The sequence below is a fragment of the Ranitomeya variabilis genome, chromosome 1, assembly GCF_051348905.1.
Source record: "Ranitomeya variabilis isolate aRanVar5 chromosome 1, aRanVar5.hap1, whole genome shotgun sequence".
NCBI classification, from domain to species: domain Eukaryota; kingdom Metazoa; phylum Chordata; class Amphibia; order Anura; family Dendrobatidae; genus Ranitomeya; species Ranitomeya variabilis.
The window spans coordinates 560413222-560440008 of record NC_135232.1 but is presented as its reverse complement, the minus strand read 5'-3'; the positions used below and the strand labels follow the sequence as shown (position 1 = coordinate 560440008).

The following is a 26787-nucleotide window of genomic DNA, read 5'->3' as shown; positions in this document are numbered from 1 at the left end:
TAGAGGAGCCTTTCCAGAGGATCGCGGTGAACATTGTGGCCTCGCTGGCCGTCCCCAGCAGCTCTGGAAAGCAATACGTCCTCACTGTGGTAGACTACACGCTACCCGGTAGGCAGAGGCAGCGGCTCTGTCCTCAACTAGAGTGGATAAGGTGGCGGATGCCCTGTTGGCCATCTTTTCACTGGTAGGATTTCCCAAGGAGATGCTTACCGAGGAAGGGACCCAATTCATGTCTCACCTAATGGAGGGTCTCTGTATGAAAATGCAGGTGAAGCATCTGGTATCGAGTGCGTATCACCCTCAGACCAATGGTTTGTGTGAGTGCGGTACCCTGAAACAGATGCTACTCATGCTGGTTGAGTCCCAAGGACACGACTGGGAGCGGTACCTCCCACACCTGCTATTCGCTTACCGAGAAGTTAAGAAGGGCTTGTCGGGGTTCTCCCCCTTCGAGATCCTGTACGGCAGGTGATTTGGGGGACCTTTTGGGTTGGTAAGGGAATCCTGGGAAGAGGAGCCGAACCCTTCTGAAGTGTCCATAATTGATTATGTCATGCGCTTCCGTGACAAAATGCAGACCTTGACGCAGTTGGTGCATGACAACATGGCGCAGGCCCAGGCTGATCAGAAGCACTGGTACGACCAGAACGCCTGGGAGCGGACTTACCAGGTGGGTCAGACGGTGTGGGTGCTGGTCCCCGTACCAAAGAATAAGCTTCAGGCAGCCTGGGAAGGCCCGTACATCATCCACCAACCGCTCAACCCAGTCACCTATGTGGTCACGCTCAGGGTAGGCGAAAGGCCTTTCACGTCAATATGATGAAGGCTCATCACGAACGTGAAGCCTGCGTCCTACCGGTCTGCAACCTGCCCGAAGACGGGGAGGAAGACCCCCTCCTGGACATGCTGGCCCAAGCCAAGGCCGGTGGGTCCATCGATGACGTGGAAGTAAGCGCCTTGCTATCCGAACCCCAGCGGTCGCCGTTGCAGACCATGCTGGAACCCTTCCGGTCTGAGTTCATCAACAGACCTGGAAGGACTGAGTTAGCGGTCCACGAGGTGGACACCGGGAATCATGCACCACGACAGCAAACACCCTATCAGATCTTTGACGAGGTGCAGCAGGTTATGAGCCAGGAGATCGATTAGATGATACACCTGTAGTCCTCGTGCCAAAGAAGGATCGGACCACATGTTTCTGCGTGGACTACAGGGGACTCAGCGCCGTCACCACCTCTGACGCACACCTAATGCCATGCATTGAGGAGCCGCTTGAGTAGTTAACTGGCACAAAATATTTATTCATAAAGGATTTGAGCCGGGGATATTGGCAGATCTGTTATGGACTGGTAATTTAGGAGCGACATGCGACTAGCTCCGAGCAGGTGGTAACTATACAGACCGCAGTTCCTGATCTTAACACAACACTAGCAGTATGTTGTGAATTTGCTTTTTGCTTCCTCTAGTGGTTACTAGTTTTTTGACTCTGGTTTTTCTGTCATTCCTTTTATCCGCACCTGGGTCGTTACTTAGGGGTGTTGCTATATAAGCTCCCTGGACCTTCAGTTCAATGCCTGGCAACGTAGTTATCAGAGCTAGTCTGCTGTGCTCTTGTCTACTGATCCTGGTTCCAGTTATATCAGCTAAGTCTGCCTTTTGCTTTTTGCTATTTGTTTTGGTTTTGTATTTTTGTCCAGCTTGTTCCAAATCTATATCCTGACCTTTGCTGGAAGCTCTAGGGGGGCTGGTGTTCTCCCCCCGGACCGTTAGACGGTTCGGGGGTTCTTGAATTTCCAGTGTGGATTTTAATAGGGTTTTTGTTGACCATATAAGTTACCTTTCTTTATTCTGCTATCAGTAAGCGGGCCTCTCTGTGCTAAACCTGGTTCATTTCTGTGTTTGTCATTTCCTCTTACCTCACCGTCATTATTTGTGGGGGGCTTCTATCCAGCTTTGGGGTCCCCTTCTCTGGAGGCAAGAAAGGTCTTTGTTTTCCTCTACTAGGGGTAGCTAGATTCTCCGGCTGGCGCGTGTCATCTAGAATCAACGTAGGAATGATCCCCGGCTACTTCTAGTGTTGGCGTTAGGAGTAGATATATGGTCAACCCAGTTACCACTGCCCTATGAGCTAGATTTTTGTATTCTGCAGATTTCCACGTTCCTCTGAGACCCTCGCCATTGGGGTCATAACAGTTTGCCAGGCCAGTATTAAATGTTTAATGCATTGCAGAAGAGGGATTATAAGAAAGAAGATTCTGAGTTTGTTTTTTTTTTCTTCTTCCCCTTTACCTCAGAGTGGCTATGCTTGCTGCAGACATGAATGTCCAGACCTTGATTACAAGTGTGGACCAGCTGGCTACTCGTGTGCAGGGCATACAAGACTATGTTATCAGAAATCCTAGGTCAGAACCTAAAATACCGATTCCTGAACTGTTTTCCGGAGACAGGTTTAAGTTTAGGAATTTCGTGAATAATTGTAAATTGTTTTTGTCCCTGAGACCCTGTTCATCTGGAGATTCTGCTCAGCAAGTAAAAATTGTTATTTCGTTCTTACGGGGCGACCCTCAGGATTGGGCTTTTTCGCTGGCGCCAGGGGATCCGGCATTGGCTGATCTTGATGCGTTTTTTCTGGCGCTCGGTTTACTTTATGAGGAACCCAATCTTGAGATTCAGGCAGAAAAGGCCTTGCTGGCTATGTCTCAGGGGCAGGACGAGGCTGAAGTGTATTGCCAAAAATTTCGGAAATGGTCCGTGCTGACACATTGGAACGAGTGTGCACTGGCCGCTAATTTTAGAAATGGCCTTTCTGAAGCCATTAAGAATGTTATGGTGGGTTTTCCCATTCCCACAGGTCTGAATGATACTATGGCACTGGCTATTCAAATTGACCGGCGGTTGCGGGAGCGCAAAACCGCAAATTCCCTCATGGTGTTGTCTGAACAGACACCTAATTCGGTGCAATGTGATAGAAAAACCGCAAATTCCCTCATGGTGTTGTCTGAACAGACACCTGATTTAATGCAATGTGATAGAATCCTGACTAGAAATGAGCGGAAAATTCATAGACGCCGGAATGGCTTGTGCTACTACTGTGGTGATTCTACACATGTTATCTCAGCATGCTCTAAACGTATAGCTAAGGTTGTTAGTCCTGTCACTGTTGGTAATTTGCAACCTAAATTTATTCTGTCTGTAACTTTGATTTGCTCACTGTCATCTTATCCTGTCATGGCGTTTGTAGATTCAGGTGCTGCCCTGAGTCTCATGGATCTCTCATTTGCTAAGCGCTGTGGTTTTACTCTTGAACCATTAGAAAATCCTATTCCTCTTAGGGGTATTGATGCTACACCATTGGCAGCAAATAAACCGCAGTATTGGACACAGGTTACCATGTGCATGACTCCTGAACACCGCGAGGTGATACGTTTCCTGGTTTTACATAAAATGCATGATTTGGTTGTTTTAGGGCTGCCATGGTTACAGACCCATAATCCAGTCCTGGACTGGAAGGCTATGTCAGTCTCAAGTTGGGGCTGTCGTGGTATTCATGGGGATTCCCTGCCTGTGTCTATTGCTTCTTCTACGCCTTCGGAAGTTCCGGAGTATTTGTCTGATTATCAGGATGTCTTCAGTGAGTCTGAGTCCAGTGCACTGCCTCCTCATAGGGACTGTGACTGTGCTATAGATTTGATCCCAGGCAGTAAATTTCCTAAGGGAAGACTGTTTAATCTGTCGGTACCTGAACATACCGCTATGCGTTCATATATCAAGGAGTCTCTGGAGAAAGGACATATTCGTCCGTCTTCTTCCCCTCTTGGTGCGGGATTCTTTTTTGTGGCAAAAAAGGACGGATCTTTGAGACCTTGTATTGATTATCGACTTTTAAATAAGATCACTGTCAAATTTCAGTATCCTTTACCGCTGTTGTCTGACTTGTTTGCCCGGATTAAGGGTGCCAAGTGGTTCACCAAGATAGACCTTCGTGGTGCGTACAACCTTGTGCGCATTAAGCAAGGTGATGAATGGAAAACCGCATTCAATACGCCCGAAGGTCATTTTGAGTACTTGGTGATGCCTTTTGGGCTCTCCAATGCGCCTTCAGTTTTTCAGTCCTTTATGCATGACATTTTCCGGAAGTATCTGGATAAATTTTTGATTGTTTATCTGGATGATATTTTGGTTTTTTCTGACAATTGGGATTCGCATGTGGAGCAGGTCAGGTTGGTCTTTAAAATTTTGCGTGAAAATTCTTTGTTTGTCAAGGGCTCAAAGTGTCTCTTTGGTGTGCAGAAGGTTCCCTTTTTGGGGTTCATTTTTTCCCCTTCTGCTGTGGAGATGGACCCAGTCAAGGTTCGAGCTATTCTTGATTGGACTCAGCCCTCGTCAGTTAAGAGTCTTCAGAAGTTCTTGGGCTTCGCTAACTTCTACCGTCGTTTTATCGCTAATTTTTCTAGCATTGTGAAACCTTTGACGGATATGACCAAGAAGGGCTCCGATGTAGCTAACTGGGCTCCTGCTGCCGTGGAGGCTTTCCAGGAGTTGAAACGCCGGTTTACTTCGGCGCCTGTTTTGTGCCAGCCTGACGTCTCACTTCCCTTTCAGGTTGAGGTGGATGCTTCGGAGATTGGGGCAGGGGCCGTTTTGTCGCAGAGAGGCCCTGGTTGCTCTGTTATGAAACCTTGTGCCTTTTTCTCTAGGAAGTTTTCGCCTGCCGAGCGAAATTATGATGTGGGCAATCGGGAGTTGTTGGCCATGAAATGGGCATTTGAGGAGTGGCGTCATTGGCTCGAGGGTGCTAAGCATCGTGTGGTGGTCTTGACTGATCACAAAAATCTGATGTATCTCGAGTCTGCTAAACGCCTTAATCCGAGACAGGCCCGCTGGTCATTGTTTTTCTCCCGCTTTGATTTTGTTGTCTCGTATTTACCAGGTTCAAAGAATGTGAAGGCCGATGCTCTTTCTAGGAGCTTTGTGCCTGATGCTCCTGGAGTCGCTGATCCTGTTGGTATTCTTAAAGATGGAGTTATCTTGTCAGCTATTTCTCCGGATCTGCGACGTGTGTTGCAGAGATTTCAGGCTGATAGGCCTGAGTCTTGTCCACCTGACAGACTGTTTGTCCCGGATAAGTGGACCAGCAGAGTAATTTCCGAGGTTCATTCCTCGGTGTTGGCAGGTCACCCGGGAATTTTTGGCACCAGAGATCTGGTGGCCAGGTCCTTTTGGTGGCCTTCCTTGTCAAGGGATGTGCGGTCATTTGTGCAGTCCTGTGGGACTTGTGCTCGAGCTAAGCCTTGCTGTTCTCGTGCCAGCGGTTTGCTCTTGCCCTTGCCTGTCCCGAAGAGACCTTGGACACATATCTCCATGGATTTCATTTCTGATCTTCCGCTATCTCAGGGCATGTCTGTTATCTGGGTGATATGTGATCGCTTCTCCAAGATGGTCCATTTGGTTCCTTTGCCTAAGCTGCCTTCCTCTTCCGATCTGGTTCCTGTGTTTTTCCAGAACGTGGTTCGTTTGCACGGCATCCCTGAGAATATTGTGTCAGACAGAGGATCCCAGTTCGTTTCCAGGTTCTGGCGATCCTTTTGTAGTAGGATGGGCATTGATTTGTCGTTTTCGTCTGCTTTCCATCCTCAGACTAATGGACAGACGGAGCGAACCAATCAGACTTTGGAGGCTTATTTGAGGTGTTTTGTCTCTGCTGATCAGGACGATTGGGTGACATTCTTGCCGTTGGCTGAGTTTGCCCTTAATAATCGGGCTAGTTCCGCCACCTTGGTTTCGCCTTTTTTCTGCAACTCTGGTTTCCATCCTCGCTTTTCTTCGGGTCATGTGGAGCCTTCTGACTGTCCTGGGGTGGATTCTGTGGTGGATAGGTTGCAGCAGATCTGGAATCATGTGGTGGACAACTTGAAGTTGTCACAGGAGAAGGCTCAGCGCTTTGCCAACCGCCGCCGCGGTGTGGGTCCCCGACTACGCGTTGGGGATTTGGTATGGCTTTCTTCCCGCTTTGTTCCTATGAAGGTCTCCTCTCCCAAATTTAAACCTCGTTTTATTGGGCCTTACAAGATATTGGAAATCCTTAATCCTGTATCTTTTCGTCTGGATCTTCCTGTGTCGTTTGCTATTCACAATGTATTTCATAGGTCCTTGTTGCGGCGGTACATTGTGCCTGTAGTTCCTTCTGCTGAGCCTCCTGCTCCGGTGTTGGTTGAGGGCGAGTTGGAGTACGTGGTGGAGAAGATCTTGGATTCTCGCCTCTCCAGGCGGAGGCTTCAGTACCTGGTCAAGTGGAAGGGCTATGGTCAGGAGGATAATTCCTGGGTGGTCGCCTCTGATGTTCATGCGGCCGATTTAGTTCGTGCCTTTCATGCCGCTCATCCTGATCGCCCTGGTGGTCGTGGTGAGGGTTCGGTGACCCCTCACTAAGGGGGGGGTACTGTTGTGAATTTGCTTTTTGCTCCCTCTAGTGGTTACTAGTTTTTTGACTCTGGTTTTTCTGTCATTCCTTTTATCCGCACCTGGGTCGTTACTTAGGGGTGTTGCTATATAAGCTCCCTGGACCTTCAGTTCAATGCCTGGCAACGTAGTTATCAGAGCTAGTCTGCTGTGCTCTTGTCTACTGATCCTGGTTCCAGTTATATCAGCTAAGTCTGCCTTTTGCTTTTTGCTATTTGTTTTGGTTTTGTATTTTTGTCCAGCTTGTTCCAAATCTATATCCTGACCTTTGCTGGAAGCTCTAGGGGGGCTGGTGTTCTCCCCCCGGACCGTTAGACGGTTCGGGGGTTCTTGAATTTCCAGTGTGGATTTTAATAGGGTTTTTGTTGACCATATAAGTTACCTTTCTTTATTCTGCTATCAGTAAGCGGGCCTCTCTGTGCTAAACCTGGTTCATTTCTGTGTTTGTCATTTCCTCTTACCTCACCGTCATTATTTGTGGGGGGCTTCTATCCAGCTTTGGGGTCCCCTTCTCTGGAGGCAAGAAAGGTCTTTGTTTTCCTCTACTAGGGGTAGCTAGATTCTCCGGCTGGCGCGTGTCATCTAGAATCAACGTAGGAATGATCCCCGGCTACTTCTAGTGTTGGCGTTAGGAGTAGATATATGGTCAACCCAGTTACCACTGCCCTATGAGCTGGATTTTTGTATTCTGCAGATTTCCACGTTCCTCTGAGACCCTCGCCATTGGGGTCATAACACAGTAGCCGTGGGATGTTCCTGTCACTCCCTGGACACCTCGTCACAGCCGGAGAACTAGCTACCCCTAAAGGTAGAAACAGGAAAGCTATCTTGCCTCAGAGAAAATCCCCAAAGGATAGGACAGCCCCCCACAAATATTGACTGTGAGAGGAGAGGGAAATGACATACGTAGTATGAAACAAGATTTAGCAAAGGAGGCCACTTCTAGCTAAATAGATAGTAAGGAAAGTACACTGTGCGGTCAGTAATAAAAACTAGAAAAAGTCCACTGCAGAGATATGCAAAAATCTCCACACCTGACTAAAGGTGTGGAGGGCAAAATCTGCAGCCCAGAGCTTCCAGCTTAGCTGAATAGATCCATACTGATAAGCTGGACAAATGAGCAAAACATAGAATGTGCTGAACAATCAAGTCCACAACAAGTAGACTGCAAAAGGACAAGCAAGGACTTATCTTTGCTGAACTGGACAGAGTGTCAGGGAAATCCAAAAGAGCAGTGGCTCCAAGCAGGAACAATTGACAACTGGCATTGATTGAGGAATAAGGTCAGACTAAAATAGCCGAGCCAGAAAGACGATCAGTGGAAGCAGCTGCTTATGCTAAATCCAAGAAGTAGCTATACCACTCAAAACCACAGGAGGGAGCCCAAGAGCAGAATTCACAAAAGTGCTACTTACAACCACCGGAGGGAGCCCAAGAGCGGAATTCACAACACAGATCCCCCTGAGGCAGAGGTGCAGGAGAAGTCCGCCTTTATCACCCCCTTCGGACTGTACGAGTCCATGGTCATGCCATTCGGCATGAAGAATGCCCCTGCCACTTTACAGCGGATGGTCAACCACCTGCTTCAGGGACTGGAGAAATATGCGGTGGCGTACCTGGATGAAATTGCCATCTCCAATCTCACCTGGGAGGAACACCTGCAGCATCTCCAGGAGGTGCTCAGGTGAATTCACCAAGCAGGTCTGACCATCAAGCCAGGAAAGTGCCAGATGGGCATGAGAGAGGTCCATTACCTGGGGCATCGGGTAGGCGGGGGCTCCATGAGGTCAGAGCCTGGGAAAGAGGATGCGATCCTGGCCCACCCCCAAGAACAAAAAACAGGTGACGTCCTTCCTGGGCACTGCAGGGTACTATAGGCGCTTCGTGCAGAACTATAGTAGCCTGGGAATACCCTTGACGGACCTCACCAGGAAGAGGCTACCCCAGACAGTCGACTGGACAGACGGCTGTGAGGTGGCTTTCTGGGCTTTGAAAACAGCCCTGTGCAGATCTCCGGTGCTACAAGCTGTCGACGAGCAGTCGGCCGTTCCTGGTACAGACCGACGCCAGCAAGTTTGGCCTCCATGCTGTGCTCAGGCATGTGGACTCGGGGAACCAAGAGCACCCCGTGTTGTACCTGAGCTGGAAGCTTCTGCCGAGGGAAGTGACCTATTCCACCATCGAGAAGGAGTGCCTGGCCATGGTTTGGGCCCTGCAACGTTTGCAGCCCTACCTGCATGGTTGCGCCTTCACCGTGGTGACCGACCACAACCCCCTGAACTGGCTGCACACCATGTCTGGTACCAACAGAAGGTTGCCACGCTGGAGTCTTGCCCTTCAACAGTACGACTTTACCGTGAAACACAAAAAGGGCAGCGAGCATGGCTATGCAGATGGGTTGTCCCGCCGGGGTGAATCTGCCGAGGTGCGCATGGAGGAGTACCGAGAGGTCCTGCCTCCGTAGTGCAGTCCAAAAGGGGGAGGTGTCAGGAATATGATGTATTTGATTCTTTATTATCAAGCATACTTAGCTCTGCTACATCCATTAGGTCTGGGTACAGACACACGCTGTGGGCTTTTCACCCCCCTTCCTCCCAGCTCCTTCTCCCTGCTGACAATACAGCTGTAACGTGAAACTCCAGTGTGTGACTCTGTTCCTCCTCCCTCAAGAATGCGAGGGTTAGCAGAAAACCCGTTCTTTTTTTCCAGCTGCAGCGCCCCAGAGTCCTGGTCGTTGCAGTACTGTGGCTCCGCCACTAAGGGGAGCTATGGTACGTCTGATGGCACTGAAGGAGTTCATCTGAACAGGTATCACAGACACCAATACATTTCACCGTCGGGCCACCAGGGGGAGCTAAGGGTTCTATTCATTAGGCCACTCCTCACATACTGGTAAAACTGGGGGTCAGGCAGGAAGTTAGAACAGAAAGCTGACTGGGTTGGAACCAGGCAACACCTTGTGGCAGAGGGTGTTGCGGGAGAAGATTCGGTAGGGTCCCTGTCAGGGGTGGGATCCTGACAGAGGCCTGGCAACTTGAGCGAACGTAACGGGACCGTGCCTGCTCAGCATAGCGGCGGTGCCCAAGAAGGGATTGGAAGCGAGATAGATTGTGCTGAGTGAGAAACGAGATCAAAGCAAGAAGGAGAATACCAGTAGGAGTCGTGCTGTGAGACCGAGGCAACATCCTACTGAGGCGCACAACCGGCAGCCGGAACGCTGAGGGAGTATTACAATATTCAGCTTCAGGCAATACTCTAAACCAACGGCAGGACAGTCAGTCTAAGGCGGGCTGTCTCACCTAAATCACCTATGCAGTCTTGGGGGGCAACTTGTGGAGAGGGGCGACTCTAGGGTCCCGGAAGAGCTCCGAGCCTACCCGTCATACGGGTGCCGTCCTAACCGTAACATCAGGGAGGGACGGAGGATTAGCAGAACATCATCTAATCGAGTTGTGAGGGAACTTAAGAAACAGACACAACAATTGTGGGGACTTTCCGTAAGCACAGCAGGGAAGGACCGCAACACCTAGCGCTAGAAGGAAGGCACAGATTTCCACCTGCTAAGAGAACTCTGGAGGTGCCATTGGACCGGCCGGACTTGCGCAGCCTGGTTATCCGGATTCCGGACTGAGGACCCAGAGATCTTCAGTAAAGAGGTAAAGAGACTGCAACCTGGTGTCCTCGTTATTTACTACGACCTACACTGCACCGCAACACCACCATCCACATCTATCATTCACTGTACGCCCCTCAGGAGGGTCACGGACCGGGCCTAGCCACCGTGACAACCCCAGAGCAGAGACTCAGAGGCCCGGTACCGGGTACCCCTCAGCCCTGCGGCAGTGGGGGCGCTACACAGCCATGTGCGTTCTGTTGTGTATGAGAGATATTCAAGAGGGAATAATTCGACCCCAGGTAGTGAGATAGGTGTGAAAGTTACATATTTGGGATATGCCAGGGTAGAGCGACATGCACAGTATTTTTTCTAAGCTCAGCACCTAGCAGAAACAGTGAAACGGATTAAAACTTAACCGGGTCACACAGCTACCCCATGTGTAGACGTAAATGGAAGATAACCTCATGAGAAGACATGTAATACTTTCGTCACTCTACGAGGTTCCCACAGTACGCTATGATGGATATGAGTGTTAATAAAGTTCTGAGTCTCTTTTTAACCCCTTAACGACCTTTGACGCATACGCTGCGTCATGAAAGTCGGTGCCAAAGCGACCTATGACGCAGCGTATGCGTCATGGAATGATCGCGTCCCTGCAGATCGGGTGAAAGGGTTAACTCCGATTTTACCCGATCTGCAGAGACAGGGGGAGTGGTGCTTCAGCCCAGGGGAGGTGGCTTCACCCCCCCCGTGGCTACGATCGCTCTGATTGGCTGTTGAAAGTGAAACTGCCAATCAGAGCGATTTGTAATATTTCACCTAAAAAACTGGTGAAATATTACAATCCAGCCATGGCCGATGCTGCAATATCATCGGCCATGGCTGGAAATACTGATGTGAGCCCCCCCCACCCCACCGATCGCCCCCCCCAGTCCTCCGTTATGGGGTCCGGTCCCCTCCGTCCGCCTGCCGGCTCCCCCGTCCTCCTGTGCGCTCCCTCCTTGCTCAGATCCCCCCCCCCCTGTGCTCCGATCACCCCCCCTGTGCTCCGATCCACCCCCCCACCACCCCTTCATACTTACCGATCCTCCCGGTGTCCGGCCGTCTCCTCGCTGGGCGCCGCCATCTTGGAAAATGCGCCCGCCGAATCTGCCAGTCGGCAGATTCCTTACAAGTACATTTTGATCGCTGTGGTAGGTTCTATCACAGCGATCAAAATAAAAAAAATAATAAATAACCCCCCCCCCCCCTTTATCACCCTCATAGGGACAATAATAAAATAAAGAAATTTTTTTTTTTCTTTTTCCACTAGGGTTAGGGTTAGAACTAGGGTTAGAACTAGGGGTAGGGTTAGGGGTAGGGTTAGGGGTAGGGTTAGGGGTAGGGTTAGGGTTACGGGTAGGGTTAGGGGTAGGGTTATGGCATGTGCACACAGAGCGGATCGGCCGCAGATCCGCAGCGGATACGCAGCGGATCGGCCGCGGATCCGCAGCGGATCGGCCGCGGATCCGCAGCGGATCGGCCGCGGATCTGCAGCGGATCGGCCGCGGATCCGCAGCGGATTGGCCGCGGATCCGCAGCGGATTGGCCGCTGCGAATTCGAAGCAGTTTTCCATCAGGTTTACAGTACCATGTACACCTAAGGAAAACCAAATCCGCTGTGCCCATGGTGCGGAAAATTCCGTGCAGAAACGCTGCATTGTATTTTCCGCAGAATGTCAATTCTTTGTGCGGATTCCGCAGCGTTTTACACCTGTTCCTCAATAGGAATCCGCAGGTGAAATCCGCACAAAAAAACACTGGAAATCTGCTGTAAATCCGCAGGTAAAACGCAGTGCCTTTTACCTGCAGATTTTTCAAAAATCGTGCAGAAAAATCTCACACGAATCCGCAACGTGGGCACATAGCCTTAGGGTTAGGGTTGGAATTAGAGTTAGGGTTGGAATTAGGGCTAGGGTTTGAAATAGGGTTAAGATTAGGCTTGTGGTTAGGGTTACGGATAGGGTTAGGGGTGTGTTGGGGTTACAGTTGTGGTTAGGGTTGGGATTAGGGTTACGGTTGGGATTAGGGTTAGGATTAGGGTTGGAATTAGGGTTACGGGTGTGTTGCGGTTAGGGTTGTGGTTAGGGGTGTGTTGGGGTTAGGGTTGTGATTAGGGTTATGGCTACAGTTGGGATTAGGATTAGGGGTGTGTTGGGGTTAGTGTTGAAGTTAGAATTGAGGGGTTTCCACTGTTTAGGCACATCAGGGGTCTCCAAACGCAACATGGCGCCACCATTGATTCCAGCCAATCTTGCGTTCAAAAAGTCAAATGGTGCTCCCGCCGTTCCAAGCCCCGACGTGCGCCCAAACAGTGGTTTACCCCCACTTTTGGGGTACCAGCGTACTCAGGACAAACTGGGCAACAACTGTTGGGGTCCAATTTCTCCTGTTACCCTTGCAAAAATAAAAAATTACTTGCTAAAACATAATTTTTGAGGAAAGAACAATTATTTTTTATTTTCACGGCTCTGCGTTATAAACTTCTGTGAAGCACTTGGGGGTTGAAAGTGCTCACCACACATCTAGATTACTTCCTTGGGGGTCTAGTTTCCAAAATGGGGTCACTTGTGGGGTGTTTCTACTGTTTAGGCACATCAGGGGCTCTGCAAATGCAATGTGACGCCCGCAGACCATTCCATCAAAGTCTGCATTTCAAATGTCACTACTTCCCTTCCGAGCCCTGACGTGTGCCCAAACAGTGGTTTACCCCCACATATGGGGTATCAGCGTACTCACAACAAACTGGGCAACAAATATTGGGGTCCAAATTCTCCTGTTACCCTTGTGAAAATAAAAAATTGCTTGCTAAAACATCTTTTTTGAGGAAAGAAAAATGATTTTTTATTTTCACGGCTCTGCGTTGTAAACTTCTGTGAAGCACTTGGGGATTGAAAGTGCTCACCACACATCTAGATTAGTTCCTTGGGGGGTCTAGTTTCCAAAATGGGGTCACTTGTGGGGTATTTCTACTGTTTAGGCACATCAGGGGCTCTGCAAATGCAATGTGACGCCCGCAGACCATTCCATCAAAGTCTGCATTTCAAATGTCACTACTTCCCTTCCGAGCCCTGACGTGTGCCCAAACAGTGGTTTACCCCCACATATGGGGTATCAGCGTACTCACAACAAACTGGGCAACAAATATTGGGGTCCAAATTCTCCTGTTACCCTTGTGAAAATAAAAAATTGCTTGCTAAAACATCTTTTTTGAGGAAAGAAAAATGATTTTTTATTTTCACGGCTCTGCGTTGTAAACTTCTGTGAAGCACTTGGGGATTGAAAGTGCTCACCACACATCTAGATAAGTTCCCTTGGGGGTCTAGTTTCCAAAATGGAGTCACTTGTGGGGAGTTCCTACTGTTTAGGCACATCAGGGGCTCTGCAAACGCAACCTGACGCCCGCAGAGCATTCCATCAAAGTCTGCATTTCAAAACGTCACTACTTCCCTTCCGAACCCCGACGTGTGCCAAAACAATGGTTTACCCCCACATATGGGGTATCAGCGTACTCAGGAGAAACTGGACAACAACTTTTGGGGTCCAATTTCTCCTGTTACCCTTGGGAAAATAAAAAATTGTGGGATAAAAAATCATTTTTGAGAAAAGAAAAATTATTTTTTATTTTCATGGCTCTGCGTTATAAACTTCTGTGAAGCACTTGGGGGTTCAAAGTGCTCACCACACATCTAGATTAGTTCCTTTGGAGGTCTAGTTTCCAAAATGGGGTCACTTGTGCTGGAGCTCCAATGTTTAGGCACACAGGGGCTCTCCAAACGCGACATGGTGTCCGCTAATGATTGGAGCTAATTTTCCATTCAAAAAGCCAAATGGCGTGCCTTCCCTTCCGAGCCCTGCCGTGCGCCCAAACAGTGGTTTACCCCCACATATGGGGTATCATCGTACTCAGGACAAACTGGACAACAACATTTGGGGTCCAATTTCTCCTATTATCCTTGGGAAAATAAAAAATTCTGGGCTAAAAATAATTTTTGAGGAAAGAAAAATTATTTTTTTATTTTCACGGCTCTGCGTTATAAACTTCTGTGAAGCACCTGGGGGTTGTAAGTGCTCACTATGCATCTAGATAAGTTCCTTGGGGGGTCTAGTTTCCAAAATGGGGTCACTTGTAGGGGAGCTCCAATGTTTAGGCACACAGGGGCTCTCCAAACGCGACATGGTGTCCGCTAACGATTGGAGCTAATTTTCCATTCAAAAAGTCAAATGGCACGCCTCCCCTTCCGAGCCTTGCCGTGCACCCAAACAGTGGTTTACCCCCACATATGAGGTATCGGCATACTCAGGAGAAATTGCCCAACAAATTTTAGGATCCATTTTATCCTGTTGCCCATGTGAAAATGAAAGAATTGAGGCTAAAAGAAATTTTGTGTGAAAAAAAGTACTTTTTCATTTTTGTGGATCAATTTGTGAAGCACCTGGGGGTTTAAAGTGCTCACTATGCCTCTAGATGAGTTCCTTGGGGGGTCTAGTTTCCAAAATGGGGTCACTTGTGGAGGAGCTCCAATGTTTAGGCACACAGGGGCTTTCCAAACGCGACATGGTGTCCGCTAACGATGGAGATAATTTTTCATTCAAAAAGTCAAATGGCGCTCCTTCCCTTCCGAGCCTTACCATGTGCCCAAACAGTGGTTTACCCCCACATGTGAGGTATTGGTGTACTCAGGAGAAATTGCCCAACAAATTTTAGGATCCATTTTATCCTGTTGCCCATGTGAAAATGAAAGAATTGAGGCTAAAAGAAATTTTGTGTGAAAAAAAGTACTTTTTCATTTTTGTGGATCAATTTGTGAAGCACCTGGGGGTTTAAAGTGCTCACTATGCCTCTAGATGAGTTCCTTGGGGGGTCTAGTTTCCAAAATGGGGTCACTTGTGGAGGAGCTCCAATGTTTAGGCACACAGGGGCTTTCCAAACGCGACATGGTGTCCGCTAACGATGGAGATAATTTTTCATTCAAAAAGTCAAATGGCGCTCCTTCCCTTCCGAGCCTTACCATGTGCCCAAACAGTGGTTTACCCCCACATGTGAGGTATTGGTGTACTCAGGAGAAATTGCCCAACAAATTTTAGGATCCATTTTATCCTGTTGCCCATGTGAAAATGAAAGAATTGAGGCTAAAAGAAATTTTGTGTGAAAAACAGTACTTTTTCATTTTTGCGGATCAATTTGTGAAGCACCTGGGGGTTTAAAGTGCTCACTATGCCTCTAGATGAGTTCCTTGGGGGGTCTAGTTTCCAAAATGGGGTCACTTGTGGAGGAGCTCCAATGTTTAGGCACACAGGGGCTTTCCAAACGCGACATGGTGTCCGCTAACGATGGAGATAATTTTTCATTCAAAAAGTCAAATGGCGCTCCTTCCCTTCCGAGCCTTACCATGTGCCCAAACAGTGGTTTACCCCCACATGTGAGGTATTGGTGTACTCAGGAGAAATTGCCCAACAAAATTTAGGATCCATTTTATCCTGTTGCCCATGTGAAAATGAAAAAATTGAGGCTAAAACAATTTTTTTGTGAAAAAAAAGTACTTTTTCATTTTTACGGATCAATTTGTGAAGCACCTGGGGGTTTAAAGTGCTCACTATGCTTCTAGATAAGTTCCTTGGGGGGTCTAGTTTCCAAAATGGGGTCACTTGTGGGGGAGCTCCAATGTTTAGGCACACGGGGGCTCTCCAAACGTGACATGGTGTCCGCTAAAGATTGGAGCCAATTTTTCATTCAAAAAGTCAAATGGCGCTCCTTCCCTTCCGAGCCCTGCCGTGCGCCCAAACAGTGGTTTACCCCCACATATGAGGTATCAGCGTACTCAGGACAAATTGGACAACAACGTCCGTGGTCCAGTTTCTCCTTTTACCGCTGGGAAAATAAAAAAATTGTTGCTAAAAGATCATTTTTGTGACTAAAAAGTTAAATGTTCATTTTTTACTTCCATGTTGCTTCTGCTGCTGTGAAACACCTGAAGGGTTAATAAACTTCTTGAATGTGGTTTTGAGCACCTTGAGGGGTGCAGTTTTTAGAATGGTGTCACTTTTGGGTATTTTCAGCCATATAGAACCCTCAAAATGACTTCAAATGTGAGGTGGTCCCTAAAAAAAATGGTTTTGTAAATTTTGTTGTAAAAATGAGAAATCACTGGTCAAATTTTAACCCTTATACCTTCCTAGCAAAAAAAAAAATTGTTTCCAAAATTGTGCTGATGTAAAGTAGACATGTGGGAAACGTTATTTATTAACTATTTTGTGTCACATAACTCTCTGGTTTAACAGAATAAAAATTCAAAATGTGAAAATTGCGAAATTTTCAAATTTTTTGCCAAATTTCCATTTTTTTCACAAATAAACTCAGAAATTATCGACCTAAATTTACCACTAACATGAAGCCCAATATGTCACGAAAAAACAATCTCAGAATCGCTAGGATCCGTTGAAGCGTTCCGGAGTTATTACCTCATAAAGGGACACTGGTCAGAATTGCAAAAAACGGCAAGGTCATTAAGGCCAAAATAGGCTGGGTCATGAAGGGGTTAAAGGGGAGTGGAGTCCATGGCACAGCCCACTCAGTGAAGTCAATACCAGGGGGGTATAAGATAGTGGACGCTCATTTTGCACAAGGTTTTTGCTCAGGGAGCCAGCTAAAGACTCTGTGAAGCATTTTGATGTCATCCCTCCCCCACCCCGCATGGTCAGCCATGATATAAGACAAATGTAAGTTTATTTTCATCTTTAATCCCTTTTATTTTATAATTGCCTGTACATTTGTCTCACCTTGTAATATAGTTTTTATATACTTTTGTAAACACTGCCTAATCATTGTGGAGTAAAAGCTATAATATTTACTAGTCTCGTCCTCCTTGCTCTAAACGTACCACCAGCGTCCCCTGAAGCAAATTACGCTACTGATTGGGTTGGCTCCTGACCCGCCATTAGCATTAGGAAAGGGAGCTGGTGTCCGCAGATCGTACTGAGCTTGTTGGTTAACGCTGGCAGTGACGGAACGGGATTTATACGTGTATTGCTCAGATGCGGCTGGGAATAATATCACCCTCACTGCAGTGTGTGCCCAATAGCTAGTACATAGCAGGCAGCCTTTCTGGCGACTAATTATCCTAGGTGCAGTTCCCTGACTGACCTTAGGGTAAGGGGGGCGCCAGAGAGCTGCAAGTTCCATACCAGAACTGGGAAGTGGGATGTAAATAAATCCCAGCAGAACGAACTGGGGGCAACCAAACACCCCCCGGTTCATGACATATTGGTGGCAGCGGTGGGATGACAAAAATATCCCCCCTGTGATTCATGACATTCCCGTACACATCCCCTCCTGTGTGTGTGATACCTGTACACGTCCTCTCCTGTGTGTGTGAAGCCAGTACACGTCCTCTCCTGTGTTTGTGATGCCAGTACACGTACCCTCCTGTGTTACCCCGTCCCATGTGTGTGATGCCAGCACACATCCCCTCCTGTGTGTGTGACACCAGTAGATGTTCCCTCTTGGGTGTGTGATGGCCCTACACGTTACCTCCTGTGTGTGTGACACCTGTACACTTCCCCTCCTGTGTGTATAATGCCTGTACACGACTCCTCCTGTGTCGGACGAACGTACAAGTCCACTCCAGTGTGTGGGACTCCCGTACACATCCCCTCCTGTGTGTGTGATGCCAGTACACGTCCCCTACTGTGTGTTATTCCCGTACACATCCCCTCCTGTGTGTGTGATGCCAGTACATGTCCCCTCCTGTGTGTGTGACGCCAGTACAAGTTTCCTCCTGTGTGTGACACCCGTATATGTCCCCACCTATATGTGTCTGAAACCCGTACACGACCCCTCCTGTGTGTGTCACCCGTACAAGTCCCCTCCCGTGTGTTTGACGCCCGTACATGTCTCCTCCAGTGTGTGTAACGCCCGTACATGTCCTCTCCAGTATGTGTGATGCCCGTACACATCCCCTCCTGTGCGTGTGAAGCGCATTCAACTCCCCTCATGTGTGTGTGACACCCGTACACTTCCCCTCCAGTGTGTGACGCCCTTACACATCCCTTCCAGTGTGTCTGACGCCCGAACAAGTCCACTCCTGTGCGTGTGACGCCCGTACACGTCCCCTCCTGTGTGTGTGACGCCTATACACGTCCCATCCTGTGTGTGTGTGACGTCCATACACGTCGCCACCTGTGTTAGTGAGGCCCATACATGTCCCCTCGTGTGTGATGCACATACACGTCCCCTCCAGTGTGTGTGACGCCAGTACAAGTCTTCCCTTGTGACGCCCGTACACGTCCCCTCATGTGTGTGTGACGCCCGTGCATGTCCCCTCCAGTATGTGTGATGCCCGTACACGTCCCTTCCTGTGCGTGTGACGCGCATTCAACTCCCCTCATGTGTGTGTGACACCCGTACACTTCCCCTCCAGTGTGTGTGATGCCCGAACAAGTCCACTCCTGTGCGTGACACCCGTACACGTCCCCTCCAGTGTGTGACGCCCGTACATGTCCCCTCCAGAGTGTGTGACACACGTACATGTCCCCTCCTGTGTGTGTGACGCCTATACACGTCTCCTCCTGTGTGTGTGTGACACCCATACACGTCGCCACCTGTGTGAGTGAGGCCCATACATGTCCCCTCGTGTGTGACGCACATACACGTCCCCTCCAGTGTGTGTGACGCCAGTACAAGTCTTCCCTTGTGACGCCTGTACACGTCCCCTCATGTGTGTGTCACGACCGTACATGTCCTCTCCTGCGTGTGCGATGCCCGAACTTGTCCCCTCCTGTGTGTGTGATGCCAGAACGTGTCCCCTAATGCATGTGTGACGCCCGTACACTTCCCATCCTGTGTGTGTAACGCCCGTACAGTTCCCCAATATGTGTCCTCTCTTGCGTGTGTGACGCTCGAACGTTTTCCTTCCTGCGCGTGACGCTCAGATACGTTTCATCCCGTGTGTGACGCCCGTACACGTCTCCTCCTGTGAGTATGAGGCCCGTACACATCCCATTCTGTTTGTGGGATGCAAGTACACGTCCCCTGTGTGTGATTCCCGTACACGTGCCCTCCTGTGCATAACGCCCGTACACATCCCCTATGCGTCTGACGCCGGTACCCTTCCCCTCCTGTGTGTGTGATGCCCCTACACTTACCTTCTTGTGTGTGACGCCCGTACACGTAACCTCCTATGTGTGTGACGCCCATACACGTCGCCTCCTGTGTGTGTGACGCCTGTACATGTCCCCTCCAGTGTGTGATGCCCATACACGTCCCTTCCTGTGTGTCTGACGCATATACACGTCCCATCCTGTGTGTCATGCCAGTACACGCCCCCTCGTGTGTGGGACGCCCGTACCCATCCCCTCCTGTGTGTGCGATTCCTGTACACGTCCCATGTTGTGTGTGTGATGCCAGTACACATCCCCTCCTGTGTTTTACGCCAGTACAAATCCCCTCCCATATGTGATGCCAGTACACGTGTTCTCCTGTGTGTGTGACGCCAGTACACGTCTCCTCCTTTGTGTGATGCCCGTACAAGTTCTCTCCTGTGTGTCGCCCGTATGTCTCCCCTCCTGCGTATGTGACGCAAGAACGTGTCCCCTCCTGCGTATGTGTGCCATCATACGTCCTCTCTTGTGTATGACACCCATACACGTCCCCTCCTGTGTGTGTGAGGCCTGAACACGTCCCCTTCTGTGTGTGTGAAGCCCGTACACATCACCTCCAGTGTGTGTGATGCCCGTACACGTCCCCTCCTGTGTGTGTGTGACACCCGTACAAGTCACCTCCTGTGTGTGTGTGACACCCGTACAAGTCACCTCCTGTGTGTGTGACGCCCGTACACGTCCCCTCCTGTGTGTGTGTGACACCCGTACACGTCCCCTCCTGTGTGTGTGTGACACCCGTACACGTCACCTCCAGTGTGTGTGATGCCCGTACACGTCCCCTCCTGTGTGTGTGTGACACCCGTACAAGTCACCTCCTGTGTGTGTGACGCCCGTACACGTCCCCTCCTGTGTGTGTGTGACACCCGTACACGTCCCCTCCTGTGTGTGTGTGACACCCGTACAAGTCACCTCCTGTGTGTGTGATGCCCGTACACGTCCCCTCCTGTGTGTGTGTGACACCCGTACAAGTCACCTCCTGTGTGTGTGACACCTGTACAAGTCACCTCCTGTGTGTGTGACGCCCGTACACGTCCCCTCCTGTGTGTGTGTGACACCCGTACAAGTCACCTCCTGTGTGTGTGTGACACCCGTACAAGTCACCTCCTGTGTGTGTGACGCCCGTACACGTCCCCTCCTGTGTGTGTGTGACACCCGTACAAGTCACCTCCTGTGTGTGTGTGACACCCGTACAAGTCACCTCCTGTGTGTGTGACGCCCGTACACGTCCCCTCCTGTGTGTGTGTGACACCCGTACAAGTCACCTCCTGTGTGTGTGACGCCCGTACACGTCCCCTCCTGTGTGTGTGACGCCCGTACACGTTGCCTCCTGTGCATGATACCAGAACACGTCCCCTCCAGTGTGTGTGATGCCAGTACAGTTCCCCTCCCGTGGCTTACGCCCGTACATGTCCTATCCTGTGTGTGACGCCCATACACGTCTCCTCCTGTGTGTGTGACACCCGTACATGAGTACTCTACTACATGTCTTGCCACTTTTTATGAAAACGTCACTAAGATTGAGTAACTGGTCAGGTGACGTCATGACAACGACCAGGCTAGTGACGTCATGCAAGATGTTGACACGGCACAGAGGGGCCACATCCCGGATCCGGGCCTCTGCTGACCACTCACCGAAGCTGGGGACGAGACTTGTGATCTCCGCCATGCTGACCGTGTGCGCTGGAAGGCAGAGACGTCACTACATGTCCCGGTAGCAGCACAGAGAAAGATGCTGCGACTCTGGTCCTGAGGAGACTGGGTACCGCCCAGCGCACGGAAACAGCCGAAGTCTCAACCCCGCCCAGTACACGGAAACAGCCGAAGTCTCAACCCCGCCCAGTACACGGAAACAGCCGAAGTCTCAACCCCGCCCAGTACACGGAAACATCCGAAGTCTCAACCCCGCCCAGTACACGGAAACCAGCCGAAGTCTCAACCCCGCCCAGTACACGGAAACAGCCGAAGTCTCAACCCCGCCCAGTACACGGAAACCAGCCGAAGTCTCAACCCCGCCCAGTACACGGAAACAGCCGAAGTCTCAACCCCGCCCAGTACACGGAAACATCCGAAGTCTCAACCCCGCCCAGTACACGGAAACACCCGAAGTCTCATCCCCGCCCAGTACACGGAAACCAGCCGAAGTCTCAACCCCGCCCAGTACACGGAAACAGCCGAAGTCTCAACCCCGCCCAGTACACGGAAACAACCGAAGTCTCAACCCCGCCCAGTACACGGAAACCAGCCGAAGTCTCAACCCCGCCCAGTACACGGAAACAGCCGAAGTCTCAACCCCGCCCAGTGCACGGAAACAGCCGAAGTCTCAACCCCGCCCAGTACACGGAAACAGCCGAAGTCTCAACCCCGCCCAGTACACGGAAACATCCGAAGTCTCAACCCCGCCCAGTACACGGAAACACCCGAAGTCTCATCCCCGCCCAGTACACGGAAACCAGCCGAAGTCTCAACCCCGCCCAGTACACGGAAACAGCCGAAGTCTCAACCCCGCCCAGTACACGGAAACAACCGAAGTCTCAACCCCGCCCAGTACACGGAAACCAGCCGAAGTCTCAACCCCGCCCAGTACACGGAAACAGCCGAAGTCTCAACCCCGCCCAGTGCACGGAAACAGCCGAAGTCTCAACCCCGCCCAGTACACGGAAACAGCCGAAGTCTCAACCCCGCCCAGTGCACGGAAACAGCCGAAGTCTCAACCCCGCCCAGTGCACGGAAACAGCCGAAATCTATAGTGATCGGTTGCAGGAGAATGCCAAAGCAACCAAGGCAGGGAAATGTCCAGAGTACTGATCTCTATATACAGTGTACTGATCTCTATATAGTGTACTGATCTCTATATACAGAGTACTGATCTCTATATACAGAGTACTGATCTCTATATACAGAGTACTGATCTCTATATAGTGTACTGATCTCTATATACAGAGTACTGATCTCTATATACAGAGTACTGATCTCTATATACAGAGTACTGATCTCTATATACAGAGTACTGACCTCTATATACAGAGTACTGACCTCTATATACAGAGTACTGATCTCTATATACAGAGTACTGACCTCTATATACAGAGTACTGACCTCTATATACAGAGTACTGATCTCTATATACAGAGTACTGACCTCTATACACAGTGTACTGATCTCTATATACAGTGTACTGATCTCTATATACAGTGTACTGATCTCTATATAGTGTACTGATCTCTATATACAGTGTACTGATCTCTATATACAGTGTACTGATCTCTATATACAGTGTACTGATCTCTATATACAGTGTACTGATCTCTATACACAGTGTACTGATCTCTATATACAGTGTACTGATCTCTATATAGTGTACTGATCTCTATATACAGTGTACTGATCTCTATATAGTGTACTGATCTCTATATACAGTGTACTGACCTCTATATACAGAGTACTGATCTCTATATACAGTGTACTGACCTCTATATACAGAGTACTGATCTCTATATACAGAGTACTGATCTCTATACACAGAGTACTGACCTCTATACACAGTGTACTGACCTCTATATACAGTGTACTGATCTCTATATACAGTGTACTGATCTCTATATAGTGTACTGATCTCTATATACAGTGTACTGATCTCTATATAGTGTACTGATCTCTATATACAGTGTACTGACCTCTATATACAGAGTACTGATCTCTATATACAGTGTACTGACCTCTATATACAGAGTACTGATCTCTATATACAGAGTACTGATCTCTATACACAGTGTACTGACCTCTATATACAGTGTACTGACCTCTATATACAGTGTACTGATCTCTATATACAGAGTACTGATCTCTATATACAGTGTACTGATCTCTATATACAGAGTACTGACCTCTATATACAGAGTACTGATCTCTATATACAGAGTACTGATCTCTATATACAGAGTACTGATCTCTATATACAGAGTACTGATCTCTATATACAGTGTACTGACCTCTATATACAGAGTACTGACCTCTATATACAGAGTACTGATCTCTATACACAGTGTACTGACCTCTATACACAGTGTACTGACCTCTATATACAGAGTACTGATCTCTATATACAGAGTACTGATCTCTATACACAGTGTACTGACCTCTATACACAGTGTACTGACCTCTATATACAGTGTACTGATCTCTATATACAGAGTACTGATCTCTATATACAGAGTACTGATCTCTATATACAGAGTACTGATCTCTATATACAGAGTACTGACCTCTATATACAGAGTACTGATCTCTATATACAGAGTACTGACCTCTATATACAGAGTACTGATCTCTATATACAGTGTACTGACCTCTATATACAGTGTACTGATCTCTATATACAGAGTACTGATCTCTATATACAGTGTACTGATCTCTATATACAGAGTACTGACCTCTATATACAGTGTACTGATCTCTATATACAGAGTACTGATCTCTATATACAGAGTACTGATCTCTATATACAGAGTACTGATCTCTATATACAGTGTACTGATCTCTATATACAGAGTACTGATCTCTATATACAGTGTACTGACCTCTACATAGAGTACTGATCTCTATATACAGTGTACTGACCTCTATACACAGAGTACTGATCTCTATATACAGAGTACTGATCTCTATATACAGAGTACTGATCTCTATAAACAGTGTACTGACCTCTATATACAGAGTACTGATCTCTATATACAGAGTACTGATCTCTATACACAGAGTACTGACCTCTATACACAGTGTACTGACCTCTATATACAGTGTACTGATCTCTATATACAGAGTACTGATCTCTATATACAGTGTACTGACCTCTATATACAGAGTACTGATCTCTATATACAGAGTACTGATCTCTATATACAGAGTACTGATCTCTATATACAGAGTACTGATCTCTATATACAGTGTACTGACCTCTATATACAGAGTACTGACCTCTATATACAGAGTACTGATCTCTATACACAGTGTACTGACCTCTATACACAGTGTACTGACCTCTATATACAGAGTACTGATCTCTATATACAGAGTACTGATCTCTATACACAGTGTACTGACCTCTATACACAGTGTACTGACCTCTATATACAGAGTACTGACCTCTATATACAGTGTACTGATCTCTATATACAGTGTACTGATCTCTATATACAGAGTACTGATCTCTATATACAGTGTACTGACCTCTATATACAGAGTACTGATCTCTATATACAGAGTACTGATCTCTATACACAGTGTACTGACCTCTATACACAGTGTACTGACCTCTATATACAGTGTACTGATCTCTATATACAGAGTACTGATCTCTATATACAGTGTACTGATCTCTATATACAGAGTACTGATCTCTATATACAGTGTACTGATCTCTATATACAGAGTACTGATCTCTATATACAGTGTACTGACCTCTATATACAGAGTACTGATCTCTATATACAGAGTACTGACCTCTATATACAGAGTACTGATCTCTATATACAGAGTACTGATCTCTATATACAGAGTACTGATCTCTATATACAGTGTACTGATCTCTATATACAGAGTACTGACCTCTATATACAGAGTACTGATCTCTATACACAGTGTACTGACCTCTATATACAGAGTACTGACCTCTATATACAGAGTACTGATCTCTATATACAGAGTACTGATCTCTATATACAGAGTACTGATCTCTATATACAGAGTACTGACCTCTATATACAGAGTACTGATCTCTATACACAGTGTACTGATCTCTATATACAGAGTACTGATCTCTATATACAGAGTACTGATCTCTATATACAGAGTACTGATCTCTATATACAGTGTACTGATCTCTATATACAGAGTACTGACCTCTATATACAGAGTACTGATCTCTATACACAGTGTACTGACCTCTATATACAGAGTACTGACCTCTATATACAGAGTACTGATCTCTATATACAGAGTACTGATCTCTATATACAGAGTACTGATCTCTATATACAGAGTACTGACCTCTATATACAGAGTACTGATCTCTATACACAGTGTACTGATCTCTATATACAGTGTACTGATCTCTATATACAGAGTACTGATCTCTATATACAGAGTACTGATCTCTATATACAGTGTACTGACCTCTATATACAGAGTACTGATCTCTATATACAGAGTACTGATCTCTATATACAGAGTACTGATCTCTATATACAGTGTACTGATCTCTATATACAGAGTACTGACCTCTATATACAGAGTACTGATCTCTATACACAGTGTACTGACCTCTATATACAGAGTACTGACCTCTATATACAGAGTACTGATCTCTATATACAGAGTACTGATCTCTATATACAGAGTACTGATCTCTATATACAGAGTACTGATCTCTATATACAGTGTACTGATCTCTATATACAGAGTACTGACCTCTATATACAGAGTACTGATCTCTATACACAGTGTACTGATCTCTATATACAGAGTACTGACCTCTATATACAGTGTACTGATCTCTATATACAGAGTACTGATCTCTATATACAGAGTACTGATCTCTATATACAGAGTACTGATCTCTATATACAGTGTACTGATCTCTATATACAGAGTACTGACCTCTATATACAGAGTACTGATCTCTATACACAGTGTACTGACCTCTATATACAGAGTACTGACCTCTATATACAGTGTACTGATCTCTATATACAGAGTACTGATCTCTATATACAGAGTACTGATCTCTATATACAGAGTACTGATCTCTATATACAGTGTACTGATCTCTATATACAGAGTACTGACCTCTATATACAGAGTACTGATCTCTATACACAGTGTACTGACCTCTATATACAGAGTACTGACCTCTATATACAGAGTACTGATCTCTATATACAGTGTACTGATCTCTATACACAGTGTACTGATCTCTATATACAGAGTACTGACCTCTATATACAGTGTACTGATCTCTATATACAGAGTACTGATCTCTATATACAGAGTACTGACCTCTATATACAGAGTACTGATCTCTATATACAGAGTACTGACCTCTATACACAGAGTACTGACCTCTATATACAGAGTACTGATCTCTATATACAGAGTACTGATCTCTATATACAGAGTACTGATCTCTATATACAGTGTACTGATCTCTATACACAGTGTACTGATCTCTATATACAGAGTACTGACCTCTATATACAGTGTACTGATCTCTATATACAGAGTACTGATCTCTATATACAGAGTACTGACCTCTATATACAGAGTACTGATCTCTATATACAGAGTACTGACCTCTATACACAGAGTACTGACCTCAATATACAGAGTACTGATCTCTATATACAGAGTACTGATCTCTATATACAGAGTACTGATCTCTATATACAGTGTACTGATCTCTATATACAGAGTACTGATCTCTATATACAGTGTACTGATCTCTATATACAGAGTACTGA

The 26787-nt window shown here is 47.4% G+C and overlaps 1 protein-coding gene across 3 annotated transcripts in view; it reads right to left on the bottom strand.

Moving 5' to 3' along the window:
- SYT11 (synaptotagmin 11) overlaps nt 1–21069 on the bottom strand; it is a 95957-nt gene extending 74888 nt beyond the window's left edge. For all 3 annotated transcript variants that reach the window (XM_077256689.1, XM_077256697.1, XM_077256702.1), the window contains exon 1: nt 20906–21069. In XM_077256689.1, the coding sequence (XP_077112804.1) occupies nt 20906–20939 (34 nt within the window). In that variant the 5' untranslated portion in view covers nt 20940–21069. The remainder of the gene's footprint in view (nt 1–20905) is intronic.
- Nucleotides 21070–26787: the final 5718 nt, after the last annotated feature.